General features: G+C 39.6%; 1 protein-coding gene across 1 annotated transcript in view; it reads right to left on the bottom strand.

Annotated features, from left to right (window-relative positions):
• The window catches only part of HECW1 (HECT, C2 and WW domain containing E3 ubiquitin protein ligase 1), a 271,938-nt gene that overhangs the window by 92,726 nt on the left and 165,306 nt on the right, over positions 1-13,906 (bottom strand). The window contains exons 5-6 of the mRNA XM_075054515.1: positions 11,273-11,348; positions 941-1,110 (exon numbers count right to left, since the gene is read on the bottom strand). Of these exons, the coding sequence (XP_074910616.1) occupies positions 941-1,110; positions 11,273-11,348 (246 nt within the window). The remainder of the gene's footprint in view (positions 1-940; positions 1,111-11,272; positions 11,349-13,906) is intronic.

Genomic DNA, 13,906 nt, shown 5'->3' with positions numbered 1-13,906 from the left:
TAGAAGGTGTTTTTCTCAACTAGTTTCAAGGTTGTCCCCCCCTGCCCCTGCCATATAAGCTCCCACACACAGGCTCACCTGTCACACAACCTGATGTGGTACCCAGTTTCTTGAACATCCTCCTTCAGGTAGAAGTATTCAGTGACTTTTCTGCAGTCTTTTTTCCCCCCACTCACACTTCCATGTCTATACAGTTTGACCTAATTATCCCTAAACTACTGTACAATTTGTATTTTAATTTGAATAAATCTGTTCAGTCTATTTATCTACTTTTACTCTTTCCTGCAGTGGAGATATTGGTCTGACAGAGAACACCAGTAAATCACACCCATAATGTCAGGTTCCTTTAATTCCAAAGGGATTCCTTATTCTTTGTTGCCTGTTGCTATTTTGCTTGTAATTTAAAAACAGCAGGCAGCAATTGAACTCTCAGATCTCGTTAATACCTACTAAGCCCTTCCAACAAGAAGCAGCAGACTAGAGAGTATTTCTTCAAGGTGATGGGCAAATGTGCCAAAGTTGCCTTTCATTTATATTGGCACTGATGCTTTTCAATCACATAGATTCTTTTTATTTGTATGCTATACTTGTTCTGCTTTATGTAATGTCTCCTCTCTGTATAAGAACACTGTGACAATCTAGCAGCAGCCTTTCACACTATCCAAGTTTATTTTTCAATTCTGTTTTTTTGCCTGCCTTCAATAATTAACAACTTCATAAATTACATCCACGAAGTACAACCCATACTGAAAGTTTTAATGTATCATTCATCTTCGTGGCTAATTAAGCCTTTTGCATTAAGACAAGAAGTCATGAAATACATCAAGCACAGTTAGGTCAACAACTATTTAGCCAAGAAAGGAATAAAAAAAACCAGAGGCATACTGCTAGAGTCATTTCCATGTTTTAAAAGTCTCAGCTCATCACTCAAACTGCTTACCTCTCCTTGCCAGATTGGGTTAACAGTATTACACATGATCTTAGATCTTTTCTCCTGTCCATGATGAGGAAGCGCTGGGAAGATGCTATGTTTTCCAGGCTGGATGGAAATCTTCAGATAAGGATCTGGATTGAAGAACATTCCTTTCTTCAGACCAAAAGCCTGGAAATCTGAAAGAAGGTAAATAACCTGATTATTTTTCACACTCCAGGTAGCTCTCTGGGATGTTAGGAAAAGCATATGGGAAACTGGTAAGGAATTCAAATAATATGGCAGGAGTATGAAAAAACTCACTATGGTTCTTGTGAGGTATTGTAAAGCCAAACCATAACTATCTTGTGATTTAGGATTTACAAATAATTATATACTGAAATTGCAAATTTTACAACCTGATTGTGCAGAGTGATCTGGCTTCTAAATCAATATATATGCAACTTAATTTAAGTGATCTGCTGATTTCTCTAAGGAGCTAAGCACTGGCTCGGCCTGACTCCAGTGGCAGGACTACTCTGAAAAAGAGATCCATTCATTTAATCACATAGACATGGCATTTGGCACCCAACGTATGTCATTTCTCCTAGGTATCAATTTTACCTTTCTATGAATCTTGGCTTTTAGACCACTTTTTTCTACATGAGAAGTGATTTTAAATTTTTTCTGCTTTAAAATATTTACCTCCCTGCATAGGTTAACATTACCTGTAGTAACTTAGGAAAACTCTTGTATATAATGTCCAAATTTTTTAGCAGGGCTTTCTAGCTGCAGAACTCCCAGGGAGTGTACTATGAGTCATGCAGGCAAAAATTCCCCAGGCACTTTTTTCAAAATTTACTCATAACGTTCTTATGAAGGACACAAAGTCCATTACGATTTGTCCCTGTGAAGCCAATGAAATGCAAACCAACCTACCAGTATTTCATTAATTTTGGCTCAACAGCTACAAACTAAAGCCTCTCACCTTCTCTTTTTCCAGGTGCATTTCTAAGCTTTGTTTGGAAAATATAAGCATTTATTCCTATTAGCGAGTTCAGTAGCTAATTTATTTCTCCTCCTCTATTTAAAGCTTTATTTCACATAGAGCTGTAAGCACTGGACTGCATTCTGCCTACTTTCTCTTGCTGTATTGAAGAGATACAAAGTATTACTCAAGATAGTTTCCAAAACTGCTTAGATGTATACCTAAACATGCAATTTAAACACATATTTTTTCTTTCAGGCAGGTTTTGAAAACATTAATTTCACAGTCTTTTAATTCCCTTCTGATTAAAACCCCAATTATTCTGGCAGGTTGCAGGAGACCATGTAAAACCTTCAAGGCAAATATTTTGGATGAATTTGAAAATCATACACATTCTACACCAACATCAGCATTTTTTCCAGAAAACAGCTCTATCAAGAAGAGGGATAAGATTCACCCAGTTGTATTTTGCTTCCTTAACGTATGGTAATAGCTAACACAATAAAATGTGCAAGTGAAAAAGAACCGGTTTTGTTCTGATTGGTTTTAATCATCTATTTCAGCACACAATTCATGTTGCAGATATTCAAAAGCTGTTGGACAGATGGTCCTGAAACAGACTGTATTTTAAGAATCTCATTCTTGAGATGTTCTCTAACAATTAATAAAAAATAGAGGATATCACTACTAATAACCTATTTGAAAGTACTTTGCTGACAGTATGCACTGCCATGGTCCTAGCAACACTATTACACAAAGAAAATTATCTGGTTCAAACTGATAACACTGAATTTTTTTTCTGAGTGTACAATCTCTGTGTAACCAGCATGTATCTCATCTATCCGCCCTGCTAAAATCCTATATGGCAAACTCTTTTGCTTTGGAAGTTGTACTGTTAGAAATACATTCCAGGAATAGAAACCAAGATTGCAAAAGCACTATGAATGACAAGGCCCAGCAGTGTAATAGTGTCAAGCTGCTAACATACGAGAAGAGAGAAAGACCTCTGGGATCTTATTTTCTTTCTCTCTGATGTTTCCTCAGAAGATTCTGACACTGAAATATTTATTGCTGTATAAGTTTCTAATTTTTTTTTCCTTCAAAGAGAGACTACACTATCTTTGGGTACCACTGTGCAAATAAATGGTCTATTGATAGACAGAAAAGAAAATAACTAGCACTCAATTATGTATATTTATATATTATGTATCATAAAGAACATACATATTACAATGACCTACCAGCATCTTTCCAGTTATGGGAATTAAGCACAGCCATGAAGGTGAAGGTACTCCTAACCTTAGTTAGTAGTCTACTTTTTGTATTTGGGTGAGGAAAAATAATTTAGCTAAGCCCAGAACAGGAGGTTTTGTGTCACTTTCTTGCTTACATTGCATAAGATAACAAATTTTGTAAAAATGTCAGTTAGAAACTTCAATTTTTAATGTCCAAAGCATGCACAGGGATAGCAGAAATAGCCTTCTCAAGGACAAATATCCCAGTTATACTTACATATCTCACCACAGATTCTCAGCACTGTGAAAAACACAGCATCAAAAAAGCAAATGCTCCGAATAAAGCTACATGGGCATCTGCAGATATCCAGAAGTCCATTTAATTTGAAATGGAACCTATGGATGCTCTAGCTTGTAACCAAAGGCTCAGGTACTCTCTTACCCCTGCTGTGTAACATCCCAATAGAAGAATCCCAGTTATTCTGCTTCCCCAAATGAAAATATTTCTCTCTTATCTGTACTGTCCTCAGAAAAAGGTTCTGAAGATACTAAATATTTAAGTGATGGTTTGAGGTTAACGGAATTTAAATCTTTGGTGAAACCAATTAATTCCAGAAGGCTTGAATGTGCCTTGCTGTAAACTGTAGCTTTACAGTGTATTTCTTGGAGGCATATGAGGAAATGCTACCAAGGTAACTCATGTATGCTCTGCAAAGGTGTATTTTCACCCAGTCTCTTAAAAGAAATTATTAATATACCATATGTCAGTTTCCCATTTACTCATAAATCAACTTTAGCATGAAAGAGGTTATATACATCTAACAGTTTAATAATGTCAGGCCATCTCTCATGAAAGATGATGGAAGGAAGGAATTCCAGGTGGAGACACAGCTACCACAGACTCTTTCACAGCTGCAGACTTTCAGTAATTGTAAGTGCATGCATCCTAATCCAGCTAGGCTCACTTCATTGCAGAAAAATGGCTTATACTAAGTGCTGCCTGCTGCTTCCCTGTATTGGCTTTGTGTGGCAAGGTTTTGGTAGCGTGGGGGGCTACAGGGGTGGCTTCTGTGAGAAGCCACTGGAAGCTTCCCCTGTGTGTCCAACAGAGCCCATACCAGCTGCTCTAAGACGGACCCGCTGCCGGCCAAGGCCGAGCCAATCAGCGGTAGTGGTAACGCCTCTGGGATAACATTTTTAAGAAGGAAAAAAGAGTTGCGGGACAGACAGAAATGGCAGCCGGAGAGAGGAGTGAGAGCATGTAAGAAAGACAACTCTGCAGACACCCAGGTCAGTGCAGAAGGAGGGGGAGGAGATGCTCCAGGCGCTGGAGCAGAGATCCCCTGTGGCCCGTGGTGAAGACCATGGTGAGGCAGGCTGTCCCCCTGCAGCCCATGGAGGTCCACGGTGGAGCAGATATCCACCTGCAGCCCGTGGAAGACCCCATGCCAGAGCAGATGGGTTCCCGAAGGAGGCTGTGACCCCGTGGGAACCCCACGCTGGAGCAGTGTGGTCCTGAAGGACTGCGCACCATGGAAGGGACCCATGCTGGAGCAGTTTGTGAAGAACTGCAGCCCGTGGGAAGGACCCACATTGGAGAAGTTCATGGAGGACCGTCTCCCGTGGGAGGGACCCCACACTGGAGCAGGGGAAGAGTGTGATGAGTCCTGCCCCTGAGGAGGATGAAGCAGCAGAAAAAACATGTGATGAACTGACCCCAACCCCCATTCCCCATCCCCCTGCGCCACTGGCAGGGTTGGTAGAGAATCTGGGAGTGAAGTTGTGCCCAGGAATAAGGGAGGAGTGGAGGGAAGGTGTTCTGAGATTTGGGTTTATTTCTCATTACCCTACTCTGGTTGACTGGTAATAAATTAAGTTAATTTTCCCCAAGCTGAGTCTGTTTTGCACGTCATGGTAATTGGTGAGTGATCTCTTCCGTCCTTATCTGGACTGACAAGCTCTTTGTTATATTTTCTCTCCCCTTCCCAGCTGAGGAGGGGGGAGTGATAGAATGGCTTTGGTGGGCACCTGGCGTTCAGCCAAGGTCAACCTGCCACATTCCCCCAAGTGAATTACGAATTTGTTCCAACTTCAGGGCTTCCCTTACATACATGCTGATCTCTGGGTGTCAATGAGACCTAAGGAAGCTTTGCTCTAGGTCACTTGCATGCATTTAGCCTCTGTCCCTAAGGTGAGCCATAGACTTCCCTGTCTGCCTTGTATAGGATCATTCTGCAAATCCATCTTCCATGTGGCATCACAAACTTTGGGGCATTGATGACTGGATAGTGATGGAGACTCTATTTTTGTGGCAATCTGGAAACTAGCGTGTACTTATTGGCAAAACATGGAACCAGGTGGGGATATCAAATCCAACAGACACAGCTCGAACACATCTGGTCAGGGGAGAGGTATGATTTGGGTGTGTGAGTCACATTTTGTCATGCTCAGCAAAGAGATTCTCTGATGGTAATGATCAGCAAAACTATCTTAAATATGGTATTTCAGTTTCCTGCAGACATAGTGAGGTACTGGTCCAGACCCATGCTCTATGTAGGAGCATGACAGAAAAAGATGGAGAATCAGAGCAAGAACCAGAGTCTGAAGCAGTCTGTTCTCTAAATTAATTACATTTAGTCTGGTCATCAGTCTGTCAGTAGTAAGTTAAAGAAGTTAGAAGCTGTTCTCCTCAAGGGATGAGAAGGTTTTGCCAAAAGCAGTAGAAGAAATTTCCTAGAAATAATACACAAGGTTATTCTGTGTAGTTTATAAATGTGCCTCAAGAAGACTGAGTCCACCTAGTCTCTTGATGGTGCATATTTTACTTTACTGAAGTAGACATAGTCTACAAACCAGCAGAAGGGTCATACTGATATTCTAATACAGTTGGCAAATTCCTTCCAACAGAGGACAACAGGTACTGAATGCCTTTTGTGTTTCCAAGCACCATCCAACTGATGACAATAGATGTCTTGCAGCTAGCTATACTGACACTTGTGGGAGAGATCATTAAGTCCCAGAAATGCTGTGGCCAACTCACTGAATTCACATTTTTCTTATTTAGCATACTAGCTCCATGTTCTCAGAGCCAGGAAATGATACATATTCCTCATGAGCCACTTGACCCTCCGAGAAGATGAAGACATCTTGAGTTAGGCCAAACTTGCCCAGAACATATCTAAAAGCATAACTACTGCAAAGTTACCAGGACACTGGAAAGACCAAAGGGTCACTGGAAAGACCACAGTCAATTCAGACTGTGATTTAGCTTGATGAATACCAAAATGGGATATATTGTCTCTATGATTCGCTCATTAATGGCAGAAAGTAAAAATACTGTCATCTTACTGAGATCCTGATAGTTCTTGTATCAAGGCACAATAAACCATCTTCATGATCCATCACAACAAGAGAGTTGCTAATTAGGATGTCAATGGACAGCTCCAGCATTTCCCTTCAGTTTTCCTTTGTAAATTCCCCAAAGAGCTGTCAGCTCAGGTTCTGACACAGAAACAATGTTCTTGAACAGGACTGGTATCTGGGTTGAGTACCAATGAGGTAAGGTAATTGCCAGGGTGCTAATATCTCAGTGCTTCTTTTGTAGATTGCACTTTGCAGAGGTTGATCAGAACAAGTAGGACCTAACTTAGGCGGCAGCAGTTCACATACTGAGCTGAGCTACCCAAGACATAGCGGTGGCTTCAAAGGAAGGAACAACAAAACTCTGCTTGCTGAAGATTCAACAGGAGGCACATAAGTACTGCCTCTCAGCTATGTGCTTTTAAAGGAATAGAAATTATTTTAGCTACTAGCAGTGTAATAACCTTTCAACAGCAAGAGCACAGCAATATTGCATTCATTTGGAAATGCCAATTTGATTCATGCAGCAGTATTTGATACTAAAACTTATTGTAAGGAAAGTGAGCACAGATTCACAGAAGTATTGCATCTGGTATTAAGATTTCATGAAACAAATATCAAGGGATTTTAGAAATCAAACAGTAATATGCAGTGATAAGAAGTTTTAAAATCCAACACACCAAAATAATGCAGGGGAACTGAGAAAGATACTACATAATGTACAATAGATTACTGGCTTGATCAGCTTGTGAATGAGGTTGTGCAACTGGTGATATGCAAGAGGTTAAATCAGGTAACTAAAGTGGTTCTTTCTGCTCTCCGAAACCTACAGCTCTATAGACAAGACTCCATTTTCCTTTAAAAAAAGAATGTAAGAAAGAAAGAATTGGCTGGGGTAGTTGCACAAGGAGGTGTTTAAAGATCTGAGATTTTTTGAAAAAAAGACTAAGTGGAACAGATGAGCCAAAACATTTCTGTCATGTGAGGCTCCCAGGCAAAATAGGAAAGACAGTGGAAAAGAGGAGAAAGTGATTTTTCTAGCTGGAAATGCTAAAAGGGAAAATGAAGGGGATTCTCCTTTGTGTAAGAAATGGGCAGCAGATGTATCAGGAAGAAAATAGGTCTATTAATAAATGAAAAGGAATAGAGAAATGAATTATTGAAAAATGGCTGAAAGACAGGCTGCCTTTTTAATTGTCTTCATCAAGCAAAACCCAGAAAAAATCTGAACAGGTAACATGAAGCGGGGAAGCAAGGGGAAGTTTTTACCACTGCAAGTGATTAACTACTGGAGCAAAGTACCATCTCTTGGTATCCTCAGATCCAGACTACACACCTGTCTGTAAGGTAAGTCTGAGCCAAACTCACACAAAGCTCCACACCATGAAGCAAAGTGGCCTGTGTTATATAGGATAATAAAGTAGTTGAATTCAAGCCTTTTGACGCCTTTAAAACTGTTACTCTAGAGCACTGCAGTACTGGGCAGGCACAGGTGTACTGGAGGTGGTAGAAAGTCACCTCACCTTTGCACAAGCTCTGATGGGTAAGAAAAAGTCAAGTGATTAATAACTCAGGTTTATAAAGAATACATCTGGGCAAGTTAGCTTGAGTTGGGAAGGGCAGAAGAAGAGGCAGATTTATAGCAGTATTAAATAAACAAAATTTAGTGGATAGAACTCCTGTTATAAAGTCAGTCACTAGGATTTCAAAAAATGGTTGGAAGATAAAGTGTATTATACATCTGCATTCTGATCAAGCATTTCACACCATTTGTTCCACAAGAACACTTATAAATAAAGAGCATGCAAGCACATGAGATATGTGAAATACTAAAGCTTGAAAAAAGTTATTTGATGCAACATATAGCTAGGAGGCATATCATGCAAACCTCATGATAACACTTCCTAAATATACCCGCCAACAGAATGGTTTCAAGGGCTTTCAGCTAATGAGTTATACTGCTGCTAAACCGTGAACCTTCAGTTAAATGGCTGGTACATCTTGGGAAGCTTAGCACATTTCTTCTTTCTGTACTTCATATGAGAGAGCTCTGACACTTTCAGCTGCCTTATCAGAAGTGTGACATTCACTGGTAACAGCAGAAAAGTCCGTGTTGGAACATAAATGCAAAGTGACTACATAGCTTTCCTTAACGACCGTATTTAATCTAGCTAAATTATTTTTACAATATTTCTCTCAGTATTTTAAATAATGAAAGCTATAATAATACCGTCATCATATGAACGATTAAAAAGCTTAATCATGGGAAATTATCTTCTTTGAGATAAATGTTGCTAATAAACCTATTAATCTGAACTAACCTTTGACAGGACCAACTTCCAGTCTCCAAAGAAGCAAACACAAAGAAAACAAGCCTCCTACTGACGTAATGCAAACTCTCAGCTATTTCTGTTCTCAAGAAGTTAGCAATCTCCTTTTGCCTTGAAGCATCAGTTTATACTTTTTTCTTTCTTTGACACTTTTATTCAGATTTAGAAATCTTTCCTCAGGTAAAACTTCCAGTGAAACCACTTGGGTTTTGTTCAAGCAAATACTCAATAAAACTACAGAAAGAATAAAGCACTTTGTCACCAAATTCTAGAAAGAAACTGTTTCCGCACAGTTCATTTTAACACAGGGTCTCGCTGGAGTGTCTAGGCAGTAGAGCAAGCAATACAAGTCAGCTGAAATGGACTGATGTCGTTCAGCATTTCTGGGGATTTGGCCTACTTCAAGATTTTTCTCCCCCATTTTAATAATTTTTTCTTTTTAAAATTGATATGGTAGAAGGTATACCTCTTCTCGCATTCTTTAGATGATAAACTGCTTAGGGCACAAGGGCTCTTGTGTTACTGCAGCACCTAATGCAATGGTCCCCAGTCAGACTAATGTTCTTACACTTATTTTGGTTTTTAATTGCAATTAAATCAACCATAATTTGGAAACCTAACTTTTAAGTAGTGACATTGAAGGTGACATTATCCCAAAATATAGATATTGAAAAGGAAAAGTCTATATGAACTGAAAGGACTCATGACAATACAGAGGTTATTGCTGCGATATTAGTGCAAACGGAAAAGAATCCCAGTTCCTTCCGATGCCTCTGGAAGGCCTAGCTTGATTTGCATTTTATTAGCTAGCATAACAGATATAGGAATAGCAATAGTTTTACTTTGAAATAACATTTTTTGTTGTTGTTGACCAAGTAAGATGGTAATAAATAAATCCTTGTGATGTGTTAATCTGTTAATTTCAGAAAGACCGAAACTGAGCTATTTTGATACCAAAAATTTTTATAAAATAATTGTGATCTCAAAACCTTTCAAATACCTGGCTGTGATGATGCTGTTGATATGCATGTGATATAAATGTAAATGAATTGCTTGTGAACCACTAGAATAAGATATCCCAAAGGTATTATAAGGTATGGTCTTCGAATACTTTGAATCAAGCTGTAAATTAGATAGTTTAGCTTATAAAAGGGCCCACTGAGACAACATTATTTCACAGTCTCAGAAATTATTACTTTTGACATCTCTTGGTCTACTAGGCCAAAGAATCTGAGAGAATGAAAAAATGTTACCAATTCTGGGTAAGATTATTTAAGAACATAAAAAAATATTAACTCTACTTCTTTATTTCTGTTGAGCTAAACCTGTGGTTTTATCAAATTAATGTGACTGGGTGAGTGCCCAGTGTCCAACCCAGCAAAAGTAAGTGATGTGCTAGAATAGCCCCATCTAATATCAGTCTAACCTACCATATAGCACATATAACCTCTCAAGAACAACACTGGCTACCTAATTTGGAAAAACACTGACATGCATGCTTAATATTAAAAAGATATGGAAATCCTAGTTGACTCTAACACACCTTAGAGGGAAGCTTGAAATCAATCATATGACCAAACCACTCATGTAATGCAATGCTTGTCCGAGTGTAGAACTTTATACAGAAAGGCCTACACTTGTAAAAATTTTGAACTAGGGTAACTCTTTTCTCTTTGTACTACTTCCTCAAAGAATTCCTGAGTCAAGTTCAGCATCTTTGTCTTCCAGGAGCTAAAAAACATGGAAACCAAGTAGCAAGCATAAAACTCCAAGATGAGAACCTTGCTCACAACTACTCTCTTTTGACAAACTGATTTTTTCTACAGAAGTGATTTACAGATTGTTTTTGCCAAAGCCAGATCAAATGGTCCATAGCTGCTTCATGGAATCATATTAAGCCTTTAAAACCTGCAGTAACATGCCAAGAAATAAGGCTGAACATTCTTCAGAAAATTTAGAGGAATGAGAGCAGTGTTCTGGCTCAGGAAGTTTGAGAGTCACTGTTGAGCAATACAGACAAGATTGTGCACCATGGCCTATGGATCTGCCTCAGGTCCAGACCAAGACTGGGAACGTGCTCTCCAAGAAGCAGAGGACTACCACAAATCACATTTTGCTCTGTAAGTAAAGTGCATGCCTTTGATCTTGCTTTCCCTGACCTACATACATAGCACCACATTTAATAGTAAACAGGAAAACCTAACATGGCCCCAAAACTCTACTTGAACAAGATACTTGAGCACATAACTCTCATTGAAGGAAGAGAGTGTGGCAATAATCACAGATATTAATTCTCTGTCTCAATGTCACTTCTAGAGCAACAGGCAAAAAACCATGCATAAATATATACATACGTACATATACATACATATACATGCACATGAAAGGTTTTAGTAACTTCAATTTCCCACTCTCTGGCTTTAAAACTTTCACATCAGCAATGACTTACCTGATAATGAAAAACTTATCAGCCTCCGACTTCCTTGTCCCTGGATTGAATCTTCATTGGTGATGCTTTTAAAAATCTGCTGGGAAAAAAATAATGGTGAGAGAGAGTAGTCTCCAATAACTCTTGAACAGACAAATTGCTTAATAACTGTCTTTTTTACAGATTCTTAGTTGTAAAAATAAGAATCAATTAGATGACCATTAATCAAAACAATGTTTTTATCCAGGTAATAATTTAACCACTAGTGGCTTAAGTCATCCCCTCCTGGAGGCTTTTCCTTAAGAAAACAGAATGATACAAAAATACTGCTGTAATTTTAATACAGCAGATCCTCACCCAAAAAGGAACTGCTTATTAAACAGGAGACAAAAGTAGCATGTAAAGATGGGGATGTGGCTCTCATCTCTAAAACCAACTTCTGTCTTTGTAACATCTTATTACTAGTGTAGAAAATCTTGTTCCAGGAAGTTTATTGCATACGTGTGAGAAAGACTTCCGAGAGCTTACTAATACCCTGTGCAAAAAACAACTGTGAATTATGATAAGAAGCATTGAGGATGATTTAGGGAAAAAAAAAAAAAAGTAAAAGTCAATAGATGACCCTTTGTACTCCACAGTCTAGGTTTTAATGTCAGTCTTTGGTTCAGCAAGTTTCTTGGGGGGCTGCTGTTGTGCTGGGCTGCTGGGTAGGACCCAGGCTACCTTCTGGCCATGATCAGAATTGGGAAGCAGGAACACCTTCGAGCCACTGCCTGGGGCATCAGCAGGAGCCCACCATCAACAGTTTTCACCACTGCTTCCCTGAACAGAGCAGAGTAGATGCCATCGGGAGTCAGAGTCCATGTTCAACAGGGAGGTGGTGCTACTATTACAACCTCCTACCGACTCTGGAATCAAAGCAAGTGCTACTCTGCTCCTGGGAAGCCGCAGCTCCTCACCATTCTTGCTGTCCAGCTTTCAGGCAAAAAAGAAAAAAGAGCATTTATGCAGTGAAGTTCCAATTTCTGCCAGGAAGCAGTAACTGAAGGCCCACTCAGCTGTGACTCACTGTTCAGTATATTAAATATTGTGTATTCAAGCTTAACTTAGAAAACAAGCTGCTCTTTGCCCCCAGAGAGTGCAAAACCTGGGCAAGTGGGCACTGCAGCCCAGCTAGCAGGGATTAAACAACAAGCACAGCTGGCAGGTCAAGACACAGACGAGGCCTAGATCATAAATATACAGTTTGAATTTAGACACCATTATAAAAAAAAATGGGCTCTGTTGGACTTGACTTCTTGTCATAATCATTTTGTTTCTTATAGACTATTTAAATGGGAAAAAGGGTACGGAGTAGAGTGGGACTATGAGCAAATTCCAGTAGAAACATCCCTACTGGATCACAGCTAATTAGTTGCAATTTCACTTTCAGCCTTCTCAGCTAAAGAGGTTTCAATACATTTATTGAAGCCACCACTGATTTCTGGATAGACACACATTTAAATCAGTATATGTGACTATGAGAATTTTATGACAAGAACTCAGTAACCTTTACCAGCCAAAGTTGTGATCCCACCAAGAAACAATGACATTTCCTTGTCAAGATGTATTTTTCATACTACATCACTGCCTGACATTTATTACACATTATCCTTTAATGCTTACTACTTATGGTCTTTTCATGATTTTATCCAGGACAGTAACTGAGCCAACTGACCTAGATATGTGCACATTTGCAAAACGTGCTTTTTTCCAGTCCTTAAACATTTCTCTGGTGTTTTTAGATCTGCCATGAAATCAGTATGAATAGTTTAACAGTCTGTGCTTTGAACAGACTGGGGGTGGATCTGATGGGGTCCTGCAAATACCAGCCTGTTCAAAACTTAAAAATATGTTGCTATTAAATGATCCTTTTGGGGCTGTATCTATATTAGTGAAATTGTATCGAGGCAGTTACACTAGGGTATTGTCACAAATTCTGATATACCCATGCATCCCCAGCATGGCCAAACCTGCACTGGCAAAGCTTGGCATTACACAAAGAGAGTAGTAACACATCCAGCCCCATAAGTGAAACAACAACAACAAAAATTTATTTGCTCCTAAAGAATCCATCTATTCTGTGAAGCAGGGGTACGTCACACCGTCCTGTCAAGTGCTCACCCCTCAGCCACACAATCATGGGACATAAAAACCAGCCCTGCTGCATAAGCGAATTATATACTCCACAGTTTATCCCAGTGTAACTGAGATGCAACACTGCATCAAAACGCTAGGCATTTTGATAATACCTAGCATGTAACCTTAGTAATCTGAAACACACCACAACACTTTTTCGAAGTTCTTCTGATTTTCTTCCTGTCCAGGCAGCTAAGAAAGGGAATGCAGGGCAGAAAGGCTGAGGGAGAGAGGCACTTATGTTTGGGCTGAGACCTGGGATGCACCATTAAAGACTTCATACACCAAGCCAAACGCCTCCTGTACAGCTCTACCATCCCAAACCTGTGCTCCTCGTCCTCCAGTGGTCTGGTGGTACTGGCCTGCCACTCTCCCCACACGTACGCTGCACCTTCTCACCCACAAAACGCGTCCTCAAGCATGGCAGGGCACATTCCAGAGGGGACTCAAAAGCAGGTAGATGTCCTCTCTCAAAGG

This window comes from Buteo buteo, chromosome 2 (assembly GCF_964188355.1).
Source record: "Buteo buteo chromosome 2, bButBut1.hap1.1, whole genome shotgun sequence".
Taxonomy (NCBI): Eukaryota; Metazoa; Chordata; class Aves; order Accipitriformes; family Accipitridae; genus Buteo; species Buteo buteo.
The sequence above is the reverse complement of the archived record's forward strand: the minus strand, read 5'-3'. Positions and strand labels throughout refer to the sequence as shown.